Source organism: Zonotrichia albicollis, chromosome 7 (assembly GCF_047830755.1).
Source record: "Zonotrichia albicollis isolate bZonAlb1 chromosome 7, bZonAlb1.hap1, whole genome shotgun sequence".
Lineage (NCBI taxonomy): Eukaryota > Metazoa > Chordata > Aves > Passeriformes > Passerellidae > Zonotrichia > Zonotrichia albicollis.
Window position 1 is genome coordinate 34490667 of NC_133825.1, and position 21360 is coordinate 34512026.

Consider the following 21360-nt stretch of genomic DNA (forward strand, 5'->3'; position numbering starts at 1 on the left):
AATACAATTAATTTCCTTTTTTTCAACTGAAAGAAGAAATTCTCTTGATCCTTCTTGAGCCAAGGAGTGTAACTCTCTGCTATGTATTTCTTTGTTTTTTAAGATGAATTCAAAGGTCACTCACTGCTGCAGGCTGCGAGAGAATCAGATGTAGCTCGTATAAAGAAACATCTTTCTTTGGAAACAGTGAACTTCAAGCATCCTCAGACACATGAGACAGCATTGGTAATATCTCAGGATCTATTAATGCCTTTGTATATATTGTGACTAACCTAAGCACACTAGGTAATAGTTTAGCAATAAATACTGCAGTGTCAAGTGCTGTAATTCAGACCAACCTGGAACACACAGTGTCTAGCTAAGCAAATAACACTGACTGATATTTTGTTCTTGATGTTAAGACTAACATAAATTATTTAGGCCTGTTAGATTGTCTAAATGACTGGGTTTTGTAGAATAGTCTTACCTTAAGCAACGGCAAGCTATATGTGCTAGCTTTGTTTTGATGGTTTCCAGCAGTTATTAGAAAGGGGGGTTCTTGAAAACACCAGAATAAATCCAAAAGCCCACGTGGAATCTTCCAAGTTAATAAGTGTCTGCAGGTTTTGGGGATTTTTTTCTGTTGTCTTTGTATGCCACCAGCTCTTAACTGCCTACTGATCAGCAAAACCTGGATATTATTAGCTGGTTGTTAATTGTAAACTTTTTCATGTTTACAGCACTGTGCTGCTGCATCTCCATATCCTAAGAGGAAACAAGTATGTGAATTGCTGCTGAGGAAAGGAGCCAATATCAATGAAAAAACAAAAGAGTGAGTGGTTACAAATGAATGGTCTTAACTTTTTGTTTAGAAGATTTTGCAAAACACATTTTGAATTATTCTTTTTTTTTGTTTTTAAGCTTCTTGACTCCTCTGCATGTGGCATCAGAAAAAGCTCATAATGATGTTGTTGAAGTAGTTGTGAAACATGAAGCTAAGGTATGAGTATCATACTTCTGTTGACATTCATGTACTATACAGGTTTTCACACCATGAGAGTGGAAGTTTTTGTAAAATAATTTGTTTTGGAAGGTTCTAGATTTGGAGACTTCAGCTACAGGCCATCAATCCATCAGTACAGCCCTGTACATTACAGAATCATCATTGGTTTGGTCCTGTTTTTAAGAAGTGAGGACGTACTTCTCTCTGGGATTGGAAAACTTTCAAAGTGTCTTATTCAGTGTTTCATTGTCCAGCAGGAATAATGGAATACATGAGAAAAAAAAGTGAGGGGTGTATATGAACAGCAAGAAGCTAAACTGAGCTGTGTGACAGACTTTACATGCTGATGTATGCAGTAAAAAGTAAAATTAAAACAAAATGTTAATTCATAATACAGTATTTAGTTCAAACTTCCACAGAAAGAAAATGTGGAGAGACTCTAGTGCTTGAACCCTCCAAGACTGAGTTGAATCTCTCTCACAGAAATTTGATTGTAGCCTGACTGTATGAAGTTTTCAAAAAACAGAGGAAGAGTAGGGAATAAAAGTAGGGTTTAGGTGCAGAGTTTTAAATTGTTGAATACACTTTGAACCAACAGATAGGAAGCCCTCAGTCTGAGAAACCACTGTAAGCCAATGCAAGGTAGAAGCTGTTCTGCATGTTAGCATTGAAGTTTGTACTGCAAGGAGCAAAATAGTGAATTACTCCTGTTTATGGTAAAAATGCAGTGCATTATTCCCATACCTCTAAAAGGGGGCTACATTATGAACTGTTTTTGTTTGAAATGTCATCACCTTTGGAAATATACTAAAAATGTTCTTTTTATTAGAGTAAGGATGCTACTTGTGAAATGTTCCCAGTCAGCAATGAAAATATCTTAATACCAACTTGATGGTGGTATTTCTTGTCTGTGTTATTTTTTAGGTTAATGCATTAGATAATCTTGGCCAGACCTCTCTTCATAGAGCAGCACATTGTGGTCATCTTCAGACATGCAGGTTGCTGCTGAGTTCTGGATGTGATCCTTCCATCGTGTCTCTGCAGGGCTTTACCGCCTTACAAATGGGGACTGAAAGTGTGCAACAGCTACTACAAGGTATGCTGGGTTATTCAGCATCCACCGAGGTGCTTTGTGTTAGTTGCTGTTCCAAGTGCTGCCAAATAATAGTGAAGACTAGTCAACAAAAACAAAATGTTCTATGAAAGACTGTACTAGGTGATGTTTTACTTCCTGCTTAACAATATCATTTACTGTCTGAATAATCAGATATGAAGATTTGGGGTATAGTCACCTGGAATAATTTTATTAAAATCCTGACATAGGGTAGGGGGAATCTTGAAAGTAGAAAATGAGCTTCTAAAACACAAAATGTTTGATTTGCATTTGTGAGTGGAGGCAACAGTGTAGGTGGATTTTCAAGAGTAAGGTTTGGACATTATAATGCATACATAAGCTTGATCTGGTCTAATTCTGAAACAGAAATAAGAATGCTTTGTTGGTTCCACAATATTCCAAAACATACAGGAAGCCTGCTGCTGAAGTTAACTTCCCATTAGCTGATGGTTAAACACCATTAGCTCTAGCAGCTGTTGTTGTAGATAGTAAACAGAGACAAAACTTGTCGGTAATTAGTTAACTGTATTTCAAGGATTTCCCTTTTAAAAAACTCAAGTTATTTCCTGTCTTAACAAATTTCTTCAACTGCCTACACTTACCTGTGATGCAATCTCATTTATTTTGCAGAAGGTATCCCATTAGGTAATTCTGATGCAGATCGACAGTTGCTGGAGGCTGCAAAGGCTGGAGATGTGGATACCGTAAAAGTAAGCTTAAACCTCTCCTTAAAAAGAAGAGGGAATTTGTCATGGTTTAACCTCTGCCAGCAACCGAGCCCCACACAGATGCTTGGTCAATTTCCCCCCAGCAGGATCAGAAGAGAATCAGAAGGGTAAAAGCTGGAAAACTCATGGGCTGAGATTAAGGCACCTTAATAGAGAAAACAAAAGCCACACACAGAAGCAAAGCAGAGCAAGGAGTTATTTCACTACTTCCCATGGGCAGGCAGGTGTTCAGCCATCCCCAGGAGAGCAGGGCCCCATCTTGGATAACAGTGACTTCAGAAGACAAACTCCATCACTCCAAATGTCTCCTCCTTTCCTCCTTGTTCCCCCACTTATGGACTGAGCATGATGCCATCTGCTCTGGAGCAGCCCTTTGGTCAGTTGGGGTCACCTGTCCTGGCTGTGTCTCTCCCGGCCTCCTGGCCAGCGTGGCAGCACGAAAGGCCTTGGCTCTGTCTGAGCCCTGCTCAGCAATGACAACACCACCTCTGTTATCAGCCCTGTGTGCAGCACAAATCCAAAACACAGCCCCATACCAGCCACTGTGAAGAAAATTAACTGCACCCCAGCCAAAGTAGCACAGAATTATATGCCAGTGTATAATTTCTCAAAGCAAGCAATCAACCAATCCTTCACTGACTGCTTTAGAATTATGATCAATCCTAAATCCTTTGTATTGCACAATTATTACAGATTGCAGAGTACAATATTCATCACCTCCAGATGCCTTATATAAAAAGCATTAATGAAAGTCATAGGTGTGGATATGGGGGCAGGTGGATTTTTTCCTCAGGATTAAATCTGTAAAAAGTAAAGACTGTAAAAATACTGTTTTTTTATTGAAAGCAGTTGTGCAAAATTAGATGTGTATAACAATATTCTGTGACTAAATTAGAAGTGTCAACACTAATATAGTCACATGTTTTGTTTGGGGAAATTCACAGAAGCTGTGTACAGTCCAGAGTGTGAACTGCAGAGATATTGAAGGACGTCAGTCTACACCACTTCATTTTGCAGCTGGATACAACAGAGTATCTGTTGTGGAGTATCTTCTTCAGCATGGAGCTGATGTACATGCAAAAGATAAGGGGTAAATGCTTGAATATATATTTTCTTGGCAATTGTAATTGGTCATATCTGTCAGCTTTTGAATTTTGCTAACTGATAAGCATCCCATTTTTCTTAAGACATATTTTTATTTTCATGGAAACTTCTCTTAGAGTGAAGATGTTAAGACTATCCAAAAGCATTTTGCAGTACTTAATATTAGAGCATCAAGAATTTCTCTGGCATTGTGCTTTTACTTCTCTTTAGTGCCCTGCTGATTAAGTTTTTACTGCAGTAGGTGTTCCTACTGTATTAGACTGTTGGGGGGGTAGGGATATAATTTGATATGGTTTGATATGGTCAAAGATGCATTTTGTTTTAAGTTTATATTGTTCTTGAAAAAACACCCTGTTTTTAAAGAGACTTTTTCTCTTCTTCTAATTGTTTCCAGAGGACTTGTCCCTTTACATAACGCCTGCTCATACGGTCACTATGAAGTCGCAGAGCTGTTGGTTAAACATGGTGCTGTTGTCAACGTAGCTGACTTGTGGAAATTCACTCCCTTGCATGAAGCTGCAGCAAAAGGAAAATACGAGATTTGCAAACTCCTGTTACAGGTATTACATATGCTGGATGGAGGTACATTTCTTTCTTGTTCACTTTCAAAGTCCATTTAAGTTTCAGAAATTGATTTGTGGTTTCTAAATTATTGTAGTTAAATGTTTTTAGTAAAAGGGATACTGTTAGTATACCTGTGTTGGCCTTTTTCCCACAGTAAATGGAAGGCTCTCTGCAGGATTCCAGTATGTGTCAGAATACTTGCTCAACAAGGCATTAGATGCCTAAGATGCATCATGTTTATTCTACTAATATACTTACCACCTGTTTTTGGTGTGCACAGCATGGAGCTGACCCTACAAAGAAAAACAGGGACGGAAATACTCCTCTGGACCTTGTTAAAGATGGTGATACTGATATTCAAGACCTGCTTAGAGGAGATGCAGCTCTCCTAGATGCTGCAAAGAAAGGTTGTTTGGCTCGAGTAAAAAAGCTCTGTTCACCTGACAATGTCAACTGTCGGGACACACAGGGACGGCATTCTACACCGCTACATTTAGCAGGTCAGTGCTCTAGTGAACTAGTTTGATTGGTTTCTAACTGCTGTGCCTGAACTTTCTATGTCTACACAAGTTGTAGTGTAGCCTCAAGCAGGAGGATTCTGTTCCTTTTCTTTAAAAAAAATAGATTCTTATGCTTATTAATTTTGGGTTGCGTTTCAAACTCTATAATTATTTTCCTGTTCTGTCTAGCCAGAGAGGGTCTTTTATTGTTTATTGTCAGGTTTTAATACCAAATACTCTTAAGGTAATGCTGTCCTTCATAATAGGTATTGCACTGTCTTCAGTGGGACTGACAATTTAATTTACTTTCAAGTAATTTACGTTAATTATTAACTTCTCCACAGCCTGTTGGGGGTGGTGTTGTAATTCTATTCGTTCTGTCTTTCTGCAATTCCAGCTGGTTACAATAATTTGGAGGTTGCAGAATACTTGTTGCAGCATGGAGCAGATGTGAATGCACAGGATAAAGGAGGCTTGATTCCTCTGCATAATGCAGCATCTTACGGGGTAAATAGCTCAAACTTCCCGAGACTTCATTTATTTTTTTTAAATGATACATTTCATTGACAGCATTTTGAGCCTCTGTAGAAGGCTTTTGCTGTTGAGCTATAGTGTAATCTTATTTGTAACACATAGAATGAATAATTAGATCACAGCTTATGTTGTAGGTAAAGACTCATAAACTTGTAAAGTCACGAATGGCTAAATTCTAACCATGGTTAATTTCTGACCATGAATGCCTAAAAAGCCAGCAGGCTGAAAGGTGTTCTGTAAAATGCCTTTCCTTACCTGTGCCAATCAGATTTTATCAGGAAGATCTCACTTTCACTGATACGAATGCTGTTGAGACAGCAGTTGTTTTTGTGAACTTCCTGTATCTTTGTCCTTGAATCAACTCTTTAACTAAAACAGTTGGAGAACTTTCCAAACTGGAAGTTCAGAATCAGGCTTTTTTTCCTTCAGATTCCTCTGGATTTGGAATTTTATTTTACTCTATCCTTTTTTCACAAAAGAACAAATCTTACTTATCTTTTTGCTGATATGTCATTGGTGAGGAAGAAAACACCTAGCTTTAATACTTTCTAAAATCATAATTAAATGAATTCTAAGAACATTCAGAATTATTCTGATTACAGAGAAATAACAGTAATAGTTCTGAATTATTTTAGTACACTGTGGTACCTTGGAATTTAACAGGTGTTTTTCACTTTTCCAGCATGTTGATGTAGCAGCTTTACTTATAAAATACAATGCATGTGTGAATGCTACAGACAAATGGGCTTTCACACCACTTCATGAAGCAGCCCAGAAAGGAAGGACTCAGCTCTGTGCCTTGTTACTGGCACATGGGGCTGATCCTACTCTGAAAAACCAAGAAGGACAAACACCATTGGACCTGGTCACTGTAAGTGATGGGGCTCCTCTTGGGAAATCCGTACTTATTTATGTGTGACACCTCATTTTAAACTATCCTTTAAAAAAACAGTAATGCAACCACTTATGCACAATCAAAAATACTGTGGTTTCTGTGGGGTTTGTATGTGCCTGGCAAGAGAAGTCAATAGAGCTTTATAAACTCTCCTTAAATAATTTCTTGCTTTAGGCATCTTATTTCAGTATGGACTGGGGGTGAAAAAACCTCAGAATGCTAACAAAATGGATTAATGGTTGTAATGTGATGCTTTGAGTTCAGGGCTTACAGTTTGACTAATACAAAAATTGTGACAATAAAATATAAGTAAACCTTGTAGCAGCATAAATGTAAGAAATTATCTGTCTGTTAAGTTCTTGGGGTGTTCTTTCTAAGTATTATAATGTAATCCAAACTACACTTAGAGAAATTATTTTGTTTCATAAATTCTGGTTGCCAGTAGAAGCTTCTGTCATAGCAAGTTAATTCTGTTTAACTGCCCTTACATTTTTTTTAGAAATACTGAAGTCTTTACCTTTTTACACCTTTTACATAATTTACATTAAAAAAAAGACATTTTGCAATTTTATGTATGCTTTTGGCAGAAAAGGCCGTTTGTAAGCTGCACTGTAAAATGTATATTTTCCCAGTATTATTTTGCAGTGTACTTACGAAATCTCATATAATGATAGTGCATTCTAGGAAAAAATCTTGTGCAGAAGTGTTTCTCTGTTTTAATGAGTTGTTTCTGCTCTTTAGGCAGACGATGTCAGTGCGTTACTGACTGCAGCAATGCCTCCTTCTGCCTTACCGACTTGCTACAAGCCTCAGGTTATAAGTGTGTCTCAGACTACCGGCTCTGCAGCTGATTCCCTCTCTTCTGTTCCATCCAGTCCATCCAGTCTGTCTGCTGCAAGTAGTCTTGACAACTTGTCTGGTAGTTTTTCTGAACTTCCCTCTGTTGTTGGTACAAACTGTGCAGAGGGAGCTGCTGTTCTGGAGAAAAAAGAAGGTGAGGCTTTCTCAGGAGGGAATAGCGTTTCTTAACTGGTGAAAAGAACACAAAGGTGTGAAGTTTCCCATACATTCATCGAGGTATTATAGCATACACAATAGTTAGATTCCTTATGATGTCATTAATGAGGAACAGAAGTCTGAAGGTTTTGCAGTATAAGATTTTACTGTTTTCCCCTTACAGAGCTGGTTTTTTTTTTTTTTTTTCTGAACAGAACCAATATGGTGAATTGTGTTTTAAAAGAGAAGTCAAATGAAATTTGGCTGCATACCAAGCAGTATTTTACTTCAAACTTTATGTGGTTTTTAAGAGGCTGTTCTTAGATCAAAGTATCTTAAAAAGGTTACTTCTATGACATTTTACTTGTCAATACATTTTCTGTAGTAATGTGCATTTCTGGTAGCTGGTTGCCTTGTTCTGTGGCAAAGACTGCTCTTAGGGAGGTAGAAGAGCAGATTAGTTGCTACTGATTAGTGATATTTAATATTTAACCTACATCTGCAAAAGACCAGGAATTCCTGCCTCTCTCATTGTTGCCACAGACAGATGTGTATGCCTTATTTTACAATACAGGTGTGAATGTACATTATGTTTTTCTTCTTACCCAGTTTCAGGTGTAGATTTTAGCATTAATCAGTTTGTGCGGAACCTTGGCCTTGAACATCTAATTGACATATTTGAGAGAGAGCAGGTAAGTGGTTGTATTTATTTCCTCATAGTCTGAGCTAGAAAGCAATGGAATAAATAGTAACTGTATATTAGTATAATGTAATAAGACAGATTTTCAATGTGTGACAGTCAGAATGAGTGGGGTGAAGGAGAGGACTGTAACTGGATTTTTAATTGCTATATTAAAAAAATGTATCTTAAAATAGATGTGTATATATTAACATATATATAACACTTGCAACCAATGCAAGTTACAGTTTGTAGTTTGTAGCATGTTTACTTAAGACAAAAAGTTAGAAGAAAGCAGTTGAGTAAAAGTAAAATACAAAAATAATACAGTGACGCCTCTGATGTTCCTGTTCTTTTCACACTTGCTTTTTCTCACAGCTATTGTAAGATATATTTTCACTGTCACTGGCATTTGTTCTGGTACAAAAAACATGGTCTTGCTTTCATTATAGATAACATTGGACGTATTGGTTGAAATGGGACACAAAGAATTGAAGGAGATTGGCATTAATGCTTATGGCCATAGGCATAAAATCATCAAAGGAGTTGAAAGACTTATTTCTGGACAACAAGGTATATGCTTATTTTGAATTATCACGTAATACTGCCTTTACATAATCAATTTTTATTAATTACTTATGTTATTCCAAATTGTATCTCATTAAAAAAGAATTGGTAATAAAACCTGACCTAGAAAATGGCACTTTAAATGGTAAGAATGTCTTCTGACTGGAAACTTGGGTACTTGTATTTATGCTGTGAATTACTGTGAATCTTGCCTTTCAGTTCTCTGCTTTATTTTTTTTCTCTGTGGTTACTCTTTTTTGTTTATATAAGTAGAGTGTTGACTTAGTGCAAAATGCTCATAAGCTCCTTGACATAGGGAATATTTATCTTCATCAGAGCACTCTGACGGGCAGAGCACATTCTGTTGACAAGTTCAGGCCTGTTATGTCCTGTTTGTTGGGTCCTGCCACAGAATGCTGTCTGCTCACTCAGAGAGCAGCTGAAATTCTTACACTTTTCTTTAAAAATAGAGTTGGTGTGCTTTCAGTGAACCAAAATTAACCTAATTGCTTTTTTCAACAGCTTTAGTTTGCATTGAAATTACTGCTAAAGCCTCTTTAGTTGTGCAGGACTCTTGATACCAGCACAGTCCCAGCAGTTGTGAATTCATCATCATTCAGTATGCTTCATTTAACTATGGCTGCAGAGAAGGCAAATAAAACCCTCCAAATCTGTTTTTCTTCTTTGACTCCTTGAAATATCACTTACTGTTGTATTGCTATGTTTCACAGAAATGAAATAAATTAGAATTGGTAGGATTTTCTCCCTTCCTGATTCACCATTTGTGAAATCTCATTCTGAAATTTTCAGTCCATAGTAATGAGTCACTATCCCAAGCTCTAAATTACTTTTTGCTCCTTAAAACAGTAAGAACCAACCCTAAGGTAATTATTTTCCTGATAATGAAGTATTTAAATGAATCTGAATAATTGTCTCATAATTGTCAGGTCTTTCTGGACAGACTCATGAGTAATTTGGATAAAAGTTAGTTTTAAGGTGTGATTTCGGCCTTGTGTCTTGTTTGAGTTCAAAGTTTACATAGCCACTAACTGTATACTTTGCCTTTTAAGTAGGCCTGATGTGTTTTTGAACATGTGTGTATTTGTACATATGGCATCTCTTCCTGAAGTATAACCATTGTTTTGAGGTTAGTAGTGGATGAGCTTTATTTTGGTTCTTGCCACTTTGTTTCTCCTGAGCACTATTCCAGTTGCACACTGCTAACATGAGGCTCCAGACTGTGCATGAATCTGTAATTTCCACTTCCCCCAGATTATTCCTTTTAAAGAGTTCATGGCAGACCCAATGTTTAATTCTGGCCACTTGTTAGTTGTCTGGAAAGAGATGGCCAGGAAAAACACTTGATACACACAGTCTTCATATTCTTGTGTCCAGTAATTACGCTCCCATTACTTACCAGTTGTGATTGCAGTTTATCCAGTGCAAACTGACATTGGATTCTGTGTAAAATTCCAATTTTTTTCATATTTGGAAAGATAGAGAAGTTTTTTTTTAAACATTCAGTATCTTTTAAGCTTTCAATACCAGGCTCAAGCATGTTGGATTGACAGACTTAGTTCTTTGTCAGTTCTCTGTGCATGACCATGGGAAAAATACTCCTACCAAATTAGTGCTTCAGGTTGCTCTTCCCATTCATGATGCCACTGCCACCAGTAGTTGTGGACTGTACAGGGACTGGTTGCTCACTGTGTCACTGCCTGGAGTTGAAATGACTTCTGAAGTAAGCAGTGTTTACAAGTATTTCCCCTGTTGTGTGTATTAGTATACTGAGCTAAGCATGGATAAATGGGTTAGTGCATCTGAAATGATGATTCTTGCTGAGACAAGGATCAGTGTCCACAGATGAGAGAAAACAGTTGTGGTTTCTGACACTCTGTTTTATTAGATTCACATACATTTTGCTGTGTTTTATTGCATTCACAGGACTGAACCCATACCTGACTCTAAATACTTCTGCTAGTGGAACTATTCTCATAGACCTTTCCACCGAAGACAAGGAATTTCAGTCTGTAGAAGAAGAGGTAAATGCCATTCTTTGTATTCTCTCAGTATTTTTGCTATTGCTGCTAAAGAAGCAGATAAGGAAGCATTGCTAGACAGTTTAACTGTGCAGTAAACATCACTAAGTTTAAGTAAAACCTGCAGAAGGATACTTCAGACTCCCAGCTTTGACTGCACCACTTATAACCTGTGGTCATGATGTCTGTAACTTTTTTCTTTCTTACATTATTATTGCTTGTAGTATTTTTAGAACCTGTACCATATATCAAATATCTTCAAGATAACAAGTTCTCTGCTACCAATTGATTGCCTGTTTGTCATAGACAGTTTTACATCACTTCCTCCAAAGTGCCGTAATCACACAAGGCAAAATTCTGAACAAGTACAATTTTAAAGAGATTAGTGACAATCTTCTCCAGTTTGAAGACTAGACCATGGAGCAGTCAAAATACTGTTTTGGTTTTTTTTTTTAATCATTAAACATATTCATGTGTATTCACAAAATCTGACATTACTTAACAACGAGTCACCTAAAAATTTCTCTTATGATTTTTCATTGTGTTAATACATAATTCATTATTTTCGTTACTTGACTTGTGTAAAGGAAACGTGTTGGAGATCTTCTGCAGGAATGTCATCCTCTTTAAATTCTCCATTTTCAGATGCAGAGTACTGTCCGAGAGCACAGAGATGGAGGACATGCTGGTGGAGTCTTCAATAGATACAACATCTTAAAGGTGCCTGAGTTTTTTGTGGCCAGTGGTTTTACACGTTTGGGGCTTTGTCTTAAAGTAACATATCTGTAAAGTGTTCTACACTTGAGTTCCATAAAGTGACAAGATGTGCCATTCTGGGATCTGCAGAGGATAAAAATCACTTTCCAGGGAAATTCAAAGACTTAATTTATATGGAGAAGCTATTTATAAGTTAATAGTCAGGAAGAAATTGACATAGAAAAATGTCACTGAAAACTGGAGAATTTTTGAAGAAAAAGGCAGGAGGTTTTATAAGAAACAGAAGAGGGTGTCTTTTGAGGCAGAAAAGAAAGGGAATAAAGAAAGGCACAACTTTTGAACTCTTATTTTGGCTTGATTTAACATCAAACAAGTGTAAAAAAACAGGCAGTAGATGAGTTTAAATAATCTAATGGAATTTTGGTTTGTATTTATGTGGCTTTCCTTCTGAAGTAATGGTAATTTTCATTAGTATCATAAATATTTTGATTTGCAAGTAAGTGCTACTAAGTTTAATTCTTAACTGAAGTTGCAGTGGAATTGCTGTGCTATATCTGCATGCACAAGATTTTGCAATGCCCAGCATACCTCTGCAGGAAGTATGTAATTTACTTTCTTTTAGAAGTGCTTCACAAATCTTCATGGAAGGCATTTCTTAATTTATTGATTGATCTTTTTACTAGTGATTTGGCATCAAGAAAAATTGTGACTGAACCTGTTAAATTTTAATTAGAGCATATTTAATTTAAGGATTATTAACACAGAGCTCTGTAAAATGAATTGATTTTTAAGTATAAAGTTATTACTTGTCATAAAACAACAATCAGTTTGTGCAGGGTAACTCAATTTGTGTTTCATTGAGTCCCAAGAAAAAATATTCTCATTGCAGTGGCAGTGTAACTGTACTGTAGTGGCTATAGATTATCTGTCCAGTGAAGTGAACTGAGATTTTTGGTGTCATTTTGACTGTTTCAGATTCAGAAAGTGTGCAACAAAAAACTCTGGGAAAGATACACACACAGAAGGAAAGAGGTCTCTGAAGAGAACCATAACCATGCCAATGAAAGGATGCTGTTTCATGGTGAGAATTTGAAATGTACTTTATGAACTTATTTCATCAGCACCACTCTTTATTGGAGGGTTTCTCCTGTCTCAAAGTAAATTTCCTCAGTGGAAGTAGGTTCCAGGTTTTACATGAGTTTTTTATGAACAAGTGTTTGTGTATTTCACAAGGGATGATAGCATGCAATGTACTGTTCTTCTGAAATTTGCACCTCCTTGTCTCTCCCCAAAGGAGACTTCAAAGATCTGAGTGAAAACATTTCAGTAATTATGAATGAAAGTTAAGTTGTGTGCCTCCTTGAGTCTGTTTTTCAGCTGTATGACCAAAATGATTAAAGGTCAAACTTTATTCTGTTAAGGATTGTTTTGGGGTGGGACTTTTTTTGTTTGTTTTCTTGGTTTTATAAGTTGATAACTTAGTTTTGTTAAACATTCCAAAGATAGCTTATCATTAGCAAGGTAAAGCCAGTTGAAGCCTTTCCTGGACACAAATACAGAGTTTGTCCTGGTGAGCAAAGTTCACAGTGCATGTTCACAAGGAGGGCTACACACTGGGAACGAGTGATTGAATTGTGACACATACAAAAGTGTTTTCAGTGTTTTACTTCCTTTCTCTTAGGTTCCCCGTTTGTGAATGCAATCATTCACAAAGGCTTTGATGAGAGACATGCCTATATAGGCGGCATGTTTGGAGCTGGGATTTATTTTGCTGAAAATTCTTCCAAAAGCAATCAGTATGTGTATGGAATTGGAGGTGGCACTGGATGTCCAATCCACAAAGATAGATCTTGCTATGTTTGCCACAGGTAAGTCCCTTGAAAGCATCTGATTTTTCTTTAGCATATTGAGTCCTAGATTATCAATGCAGCAGTTTCTCTCTGAAGAGAGGTTTGCTTGCTAACCAGACTTTCTCAGTACTCTCTGTGTGCTGGGCCTAATAGAAACTTTCAGAAAACTTTGACATTTCAAAGTCCTAAAGAACTTTCGACCATCTTAAGTGCATTTAACCACATCTTTGCCCTTAACTTAATGTAAAAATCAGACTTAGGAAGCCAGAGAATGAAGAGGATCTGCTAGATGCTTATGTGAAAGAGGCAGTTTGACAGTTTAGTTCTTTGTCTGTTACAGAGGAAGGAGAAATTCAGAGATATTCAGATGCAGTATTTCTTTGAGGAGGATGTACTTTGTAACAGTCAGCACTCACCGCACATCACTGCTTTTTCACATTCTGAAATAGAGATGTGGATTTGTGGGTGCTGCCACCAACTGAGTTCTTGAATCCACTTTTCAACAAGAACATCTGTTAGCAACACCATCAGTTCAGAATAAACTCTTAGGTCATGGAGTCCGTTTTGGTGGTGGCAGTCATTTCAGCCAGAAGAATATCTAGTGTTTGTGTACATCATCTTTTACATTGGTATACAAGGATAAAGTTATCCTTCCAGGATCCTCCTTTGAGTCTCTCCTCCTTTTCATGTTGCTTACTCTTTTCTGGGACTCTCAAATAATGAGGATCTTCTTCCAGAGTTACAGAGGATGCCAGAGTCTCTTCATGCCTTTTAAAGTTTTGAATAAGAAGGGATTTTTAGTTTGTCTTCTGCAAAGAGTGAGAAAAGCAAAAGTTCTGGCAAAGTGAGGTGATAAAAATGCCAGGATTCCATTGTCATTGCAGTAGGTACATGTGTACAGAAATAAGAGCCTTTGTTGAGTCTTTTAATAGTGAAAACAGCATTACAAACTGGTAAATGCTAGTCTGAGGTGTTTTGCATGGACCTAGAGTTTGCCTTGGCCTTGATGTTGACTTGGCTGTTGGATACAAATCTAACATTAGAACACTTGTGAATTATGTTGTCAGGATGAGTAATGGGGGGAGGGGATAAAAAACTTTTTCCTAAAAAGCCCAAAATTTTAAAATAAGTAACAAAGAAAAGGTGGTGGCAGTCTCTGAGTATATTGTTAAACATGCTGTTTCCAGTAACTTAAATAAACATTTTTCCATATTACTATCAACCCTTTCCTTGGACTAGAGCTTCCCAAAGTGAGTGCAACTTTTGTTCAGCAGAACAGAATCTGAGAAATTTATGAGCTATGAAAGCTGAATTGGCTTCAAGGTTCAGAGTCATAAGCATTGTGCATTCATGGTCCTTTTTCCCTTTCAACACAGGCAGTTGCTGTTCTGTCGTGTAACATTGGGCAAGTCCTTCCTGCAGTTCAGTGCCATGAAAATGGCTCATTCTCCCCCAGGACATCACTCAGTGACCGGGCGGCCCAGTGTCAACGGACTGGCATTGGCAGAATACGTCATTTACAGAGGAGAGCAGGTAAAGAGCTTTTGGGTTGGTTTTATAGACTCTCTTTTGTCTTTTCCAAGGCATGTCATGCATTGGGGGCTTTTTCCCTAGGTTTGTGGGTGCTAGGGCTTGATTTTGTTTTTAAACAAACTCCAGCTGGGGTTGCAGGTGAAAGGATGCACGCTTCCTGAATGATCCAGGGATTTTTACCTTTGGCGTTTTGCCCTTTTGTCCTTTGGTGGTAATTTTATCTCCTCCTTAACAAACATTATTAATTCATCCAGAGAATCAAATAGTAAAAAACAATGTGTTTGTCACTTTTCCAGGCTTATCCAGAATACTTGATTACTTACCAGATTATGAAACCTGAAGCCACCACTGAAGCTTAAGACGAGTTACTTGTGGGAAACCATCAAACTTCAGATGCGAAGATAGCAATGGCTGCCATCCCAAAAATAACAACTTCTTGTTGAAAAACTTCCCATTCCTAGGTGGTGTGGTAGCAAATGTGAACAAAATACACCAGTTTTGACTTGATAAAGCTTTAATAATGTACAGTATGTTTTTCTAAAATTTCAGAAATGTCCTCTTTTTCAGCACTTTAACAGATACCATTCCAGGCATAAACTGGGGTTTGGCTGTACTAAATTATAAACAAAAATTAACTTGAAACAATGATTTTATACAATACTGCATTCAAACCTAGCAGAAATTGTAACGGTCTATACAGGAACTCATTTTACTAATATTGTGTTCTTTAAAACACTGCATTTACACTGAAAACGTTTTCATTTGTAAAACTGTAAATAAGAGCTTTTGTACTAGCCTGGTATTTATTTACATTGCTTTGTAATATAAGTGTTTTAGAACTGCAATCTTGTACAAAATGTTCTTTCCAGATGTTGGTTTGTTCATCTGTGTTTTCTCATGCAAGATAGATTTGAAAAGTCAATTTTTTCAGGTTTTATCACTTAATTGTGGGGGAGAAAGCAAATTTTATCTGAAGAGGCTGAGAAATATCCAACATTCAGTATTTAGATTGAATACACAAATTTTTGGTCTGTATTTTTATTTATGAAATATACATTCCTGAGAATGATGGGCTATGAAAATAGAATGTTCCAGACAAATACTAAAGTGGTTTTCCACGTACTTCCTAGAGTTGCATATTTTATTTCCGTAAAATGCCTTCTGAAGTTTTTTATTTAACTATAGGTATAGTTAACCTGTATGCTCACTTCAAGGCTAGTAGACCTTGCAAGTTACAGTTTTAGTAAATTATTTTCTTTGAATTTAGATGGAAAATTAACCTCAAGAAGTTCTTTCTTGAGTTTCTCTTGCTTACATTTAAGCCAGGAAGTTAGTTTATTCCTAATATGAGGGCAAACAACTTGGCCTTTTTTGTATGCTTTTTTTGGTAGATTAATCTACCTGTTTTGGTAGATTAATCAGAATAAGAGCATTGCAAGGTGGAAATGTTAAAAGCCATCCTCTCATCTCCTGTGTCTCGTCCATGTTAACACTGAAGCTGTGGTTGAAGCAGGTGTGTAGGGGTGTGTTTGTCTGCTTTCAGCTGAGTGGAGCTGCTGGGGCTGCACCTTCTGCTCCCAGCTCAGCCAGCTGGGAGGGGAGGAGCAGCCCTGCCACAGCAGCTGCTGCCTTTGGTAGCCCTGCTGAGGCCCCTTGGGCAGAGCAAGAGTGCAGAAGGTGCAGCCCCTGCCCAGGTGTCACTGGGGGCTCCTGGCTGCGCCACCCGCTCTGTCAGCGCTGTCATAGCTCTCTGTGTGTTCTGCTTTCCTGCCATCTGCAGTTTTTACCTACATATTTCAAAAATATGTAAATACAAATTATAAGTTACTTGGGGTTAAAGTGGGTAGGAGTATATTTTAGTTGTTTAATATTTCTACATACAGAACACTGTCCCAGAAGACAATTTGTTTGCCGGGCATGTTATTTTACCATGGTTTTAAATGTAGTAACTGATCAAGATAATGAAATCCTCTTGCTGATGTGGTGGTTATGTGATTATGCTCTATGTAAAAATGTATTGAACCTTACCCGGTTATGTAAGGAAACTGAATAAGATTGCAGAATTCTTGCAGAAGGTAATATTGGCTATGAATAAAAAAGGCATTGATTTTTAGGTACTTTCTCCCAGCATGTTGCCTGTTCCTTAGGTATAGTAATGCTGGAATTTGTGTTCATGCAAAATCTGTTAATTATGTTTAAAACTTTTTTGTTATTGCTAAAATGCTTCATTCTATATGAATGATCACCTAATGTCTTGTAAAATGTTGTGGTATGATAGCATTTTAAGTGGTACCACAATGTTGGTTTTGTCTGTTTGGGGATTTTTTGAGCTGTTTTTTTGCATGACATACCTTGCACTCTGAAGATGGAAGCTGTAATGATTTGATAATACTGACTGTTGAGGTGAACCTTTAATCCCTTGTGCAATTAGTTCTGCTTTACTCATCTTGAAGTGTCTTTACATGTACTGTATGACATTCCATATCCATTTAACACTAAATAAATTTAATTCACTGGTTTTCTGGTAGCTTGGGAGTAATTACAGATGTAGTATGTTAACCCATTGTTTTAAATGTAAGCATGCACAATGCTGTAACAAACTGCATCACTGGAGGCAAAATTAATTGCATTAAGTAGAAGAGCTTTTAATGTGAATGAAAACCTGTAAATACTGTGAAAACTTGTAGTTTTATATGTGGCTAACTAACAGCTTTAGCTAGTAGTGAAAATGTTTTAGTAATAAACCCAGAAGTCAGCTACAATTTGTGCACTTCAAACTCCATTATACGGTCCAGAACTGAGAAAGAAAACTTGCTTACATTGGTTTGGTAAAATGAAAAGTAACCTGAAGAGTCTTACCTTTCAGATAACTGCATGGGTGTTATACATACCTGAGAAACAACAGAAGGAACTGTTTAGATCACTGGTAGTATTGCAATAAGTGAGTAATTTTATTTCAATAGGACCATTTATATGGTGGTAGGTTTCCAAAAACAGGTTTGTATATAAGACTTAAATAGACATGAGCACTAGAGGGCACAACAGCAAATGTTTTCTAAGATCAAGGGTAATGAAAATCTTTAAAGGATCTTGGAAACATAACTTCTGATAAAATTGCTTTTGAAAATTCCACCTGTCTGGGTTGTAAAAATTAACTTTCCATTTTGCATTAGATTTGGTTTTGTTTAATTAAATAATTAGTATAAAAAGAAATTATGCAACTAACCAAATTGGAAATATTAGGATCTTTTATTAAAAAACTTAATCAGAAGTTAAACTTTAGTTCTTAGAAATCAAAAAAAAAATCAGCCACACTCTTATATAATTGAAAAAGTTGATTACCCGTACAGTGCATGTTACAGAGGTATACAGTGCATGTTACAGAGGTATGTTGGCACTCATTTAGAATGCAAATGACAGAGTGTATAAAGGAATTACCACTGTCCTTTCTACCCTGAACTTGCTCATTAGCCATGTATGTGTATCTGTGCATACACATACTCTTGCTCAGTCTCTGAAAGAAAAACTTAAAAAAGTTTTGAAGGTGTTTTTTCTTGTAGAACATTATTGTCAGTGAGAGTGCTGCAGCCTAGGAGCCATGTCCCCTTCTTTGGCCCATCTCCTGAACTTAATATAATAAAATGGGTTTTCTCTTTCACTGGAAGAAAGAGTGGGTGGCTTTCCTTCTGCCTTCCAGTTTAAAAAATAGAGACTTGATTGGTATTGAGCTGAAGGTTGCTTTCTTGCCTTCAGTGACCTGGCAGTGAGGCTGGCTGAGGCCTGCCCCTCTCTGGTTCTTGGAGCTGTGCTTAAGTTGCAGCAGGAGGTGAGGTGGTGCTGTGACCGTGAGGGCATGAGGGGAGGTGTGTCCCTCCTGTCCCAGTGCAGCAAGCATAAGCAGTGCTGCTTCTGAGAGTATCAAGGGCTTTCTTCCCTCTCCCTGTGGCTCACTAGATCAGAAAGAGCTACAGACAGCCAGAGCAGGACACAAAAGAAAAAGCATGTAGGTGATTGGTTTGAAGATGAAGAGTTCTGCCATAAAAAGGGCAAGGATGGCAACTGAGAGAAGACAGAAAGGAGAGAATAGAAGAAATAGTAACCTGCAAAAAAAGGCAAATTCTACACCCACTGAAAAGGCGTGTTAGGAATAACAAATGTAATTGTTGGGAATGGCCAAAGTAGTCAGTGTATATCAGCTTCCCAATTTACATTTGACATAAAAAAGCAAACAAACACTGATGTATGGACATTATGAGGCTCCTTTTGAGAAGAACACATGTTTTAGAAGGGGAAAATTTGCAGCCAATTCAAAACATTAATGTTAGACCTGGTGAACTGTGTGCAAGAAAAGAAATAGAGTTTGAATACCAAAGGCAAGTGTCATGCGCAACAGATCTTCAAAACTTTGGTTTTGAAGCATTGATTTATCAGAGGCAAGCTGAAAACCCCCTGGATTCTGTATAGTGGTAGGATGTATTTGGGAAGGTGGGGATGTTAATGCAGCCAGGAAATTCGAAGGAAGTGGAGGTGAGATCCATCTCTCCATCTGCAATCTTGATAAAGCTGGTTCATTTATGAGTGTGTTTCAGCTGGAGTCTTCCTGAGTGGCACCTGAGGTGATTGGGGTGGCTCCTGACATGTGCAGTGACACAGCCAGGGGAACACTTCCGAGCAGAGTTTTTAAGGTAGGACCATTTGCAGTTTTCAAAAGACCACGAAGTATTTGCAGACCTTAACATGTAAAGCAAATGTGAATTGTTTAAGGAGCAAAAGAAGATGCACCAGTGCCTAAGAATGTGTGATGGAGGCCTTTTATAGTTGGAAAAGCGGCTTCGTGTCGCCTGCTAATACTGTGTACAGAGCTGGAGTGGTGCATGTGAAGAAGGGTTAATATTAAATAGTTGACAGAAGTAGCCTGTGAAGTGGATTGGGAACTAGTTTTTGTCAGGGCCAGAAATGTCTGGCTTTGTGCTGTCCAGCTCCTCTTCAAAAGGTAACTTTGCCAGCAATGCATTTGGAAGCTTATTTCACAATAAATTTATTAATTCATATTTATTTCTTTCACAAGAAATCTATTCAATTTTCTGGGGCTGTGCGCATCATAGCTCAATAGATGTGTACAGAAATAGAATTTCTTACTAGCCTGATAAAGAAGCTGGTAAGTAAATTAAGCAGGTTAATAAATTAAGCAAATAGTTTGGACTCAATCTTCGAGGGCTTTTCCAATCATACTGATTCTGTGATTCTGTGAAAGGTAAAAACTGATTTTGTTGCAAAAATTAGTAACAGTAAATCAATTAGTCTATGTAAATTTATGACCCAGCTGAGGCGGATATTGTATCTAATAGCTTTTTAGTCAAAGTAGAAGCTGACAGCAGCCACATTAAGTATTGTTTCAATTAATGACAGAGTTAGCTACTAAGCAGTGCAAAAGTGTCATCTTTAAATAAATAAACCTGCATATGATGACTTATCATAGTTCCCTATTTGAAAGTATTTTACTGAAGCATAGCAAACATGAGATAAACTAATTAGATTTGAAATTAAAGAGGTTTACTTTGAATAATAAGTATTCATTAGAGCACTTGTTTCTGTTGAACAAAGTCTAATTCAGTATTTAGGGAAAAAAAACCACTTAGCAGTTGGGTACTAAAACTTCAAGATTTAGAAATAATTAAAACCCACATAAATAAGTGCAATTTGTATAGACAGCAGCATAGTTCCAGTAATGACATGAGGCCCCTGAAGCACATTGTGCCAAAGGTGTTTTTTAATGCAAAGATTCTAAACCAGGTAATCAGACAGTGAAATACATCTGACTTCAAACTAAATGAGGTAATGTTAAAGCTTATTTCAAAAGATTAGGAATGTGAAAATGCACTAGAAACTGCAAAATGATAGGTTTTAAGAAAACATTCTCCTATTGGGAGTAAATCTCTGAATGGAGAACCATTTAGCACATTACTAGAGAGATGGATGTCTGAAGGTGCAGAACAGACCTTAAGAAAAAAATGAGGTTTTAAAAAGAGGAAGGGAGCAGGGTTGTGGGTGCAATTGACTGAGCATCTCAGAGTGGTGGCAACTACATTAACAGAAAATCAGGTCAGTGTTACACCACAAGGTCAGGGAAATCATCCACACTAAATTAGAGTGAAAGGCACCAAGTGTCTTGATAAGGAGGAAAAATTAGAGAAACACACTGCTCTTTTTTGTCAGTGTGTCAGATTGCTGAATTTCTGAAATAAAAAAAAAAAACTTACAGTGAACCTTCTATCCAACATACTACGTATATATGCCATGTAAGCATTTTGGGCAGCTTTAAAAGCCTCTTGGCATTTGTATAATCAGACTCAAAATGAGGTGGAGAGGCAGAATGATGAGCTAGCTCATTTCAAGCAATTCTCAATATTAGCACAGAGCAGATAAGTCCCAAGGGAATTCTAATGGAAATAACCCATTATGGATAGGACTGGACAAATATGGAAACCTGCTTTTTTATGTAATTGTATATTAAACCATATTCCAATGCACTTCTGAAATACCACCTATTATTTAAAG

The 21360-nt window shown here is 37.2% G+C and overlaps 1 protein-coding gene across 1 annotated transcript in view; it reads left to right on the forward strand.

The window, feature by feature from the left end:
- The window catches only part of TNKS2 (tankyrase 2), a 32648-nt gene extending 11564 nt beyond the window's left edge, over nucleotides 1-21084 (forward strand). The window contains exons 9-27 of the mRNA XM_074544990.1: nucleotides 104-225; nucleotides 720-811; nucleotides 901-979; nucleotides 1907-2078; nucleotides 2727-2806; nucleotides 3769-3914; nucleotides 4323-4488; nucleotides 4773-4992; nucleotides 5390-5499; nucleotides 6209-6397; nucleotides 7163-7415; nucleotides 8027-8109; nucleotides 8549-8669; nucleotides 10608-10705; nucleotides 11348-11422; nucleotides 12395-12500; nucleotides 13101-13287; nucleotides 14646-14802; nucleotides 15099-21084. Coding sequence (XP_074401091.1) covers nucleotides 104-225; nucleotides 720-811; nucleotides 901-979; nucleotides 1907-2078; nucleotides 2727-2806; nucleotides 3769-3914; nucleotides 4323-4488; nucleotides 4773-4992; nucleotides 5390-5499; nucleotides 6209-6397; nucleotides 7163-7415; nucleotides 8027-8109; nucleotides 8549-8669; nucleotides 10608-10705; nucleotides 11348-11422; nucleotides 12395-12500; nucleotides 13101-13287; nucleotides 14646-14802; nucleotides 15099-15161 — 2519 coding nt within the window. The 3' untranslated portion in view covers nucleotides 15162-21084. The remainder of the gene's footprint in view (nucleotides 1-103; nucleotides 226-719; nucleotides 812-900; nucleotides 980-1906; nucleotides 2079-2726; nucleotides 2807-3768; nucleotides 3915-4322; nucleotides 4489-4772; nucleotides 4993-5389; nucleotides 5500-6208; nucleotides 6398-7162; nucleotides 7416-8026; nucleotides 8110-8548; nucleotides 8670-10607; nucleotides 10706-11347; nucleotides 11423-12394; nucleotides 12501-13100; nucleotides 13288-14645; nucleotides 14803-15098) is intronic.
- Nucleotides 21085-21360: the final 276 nt, after the last annotated feature.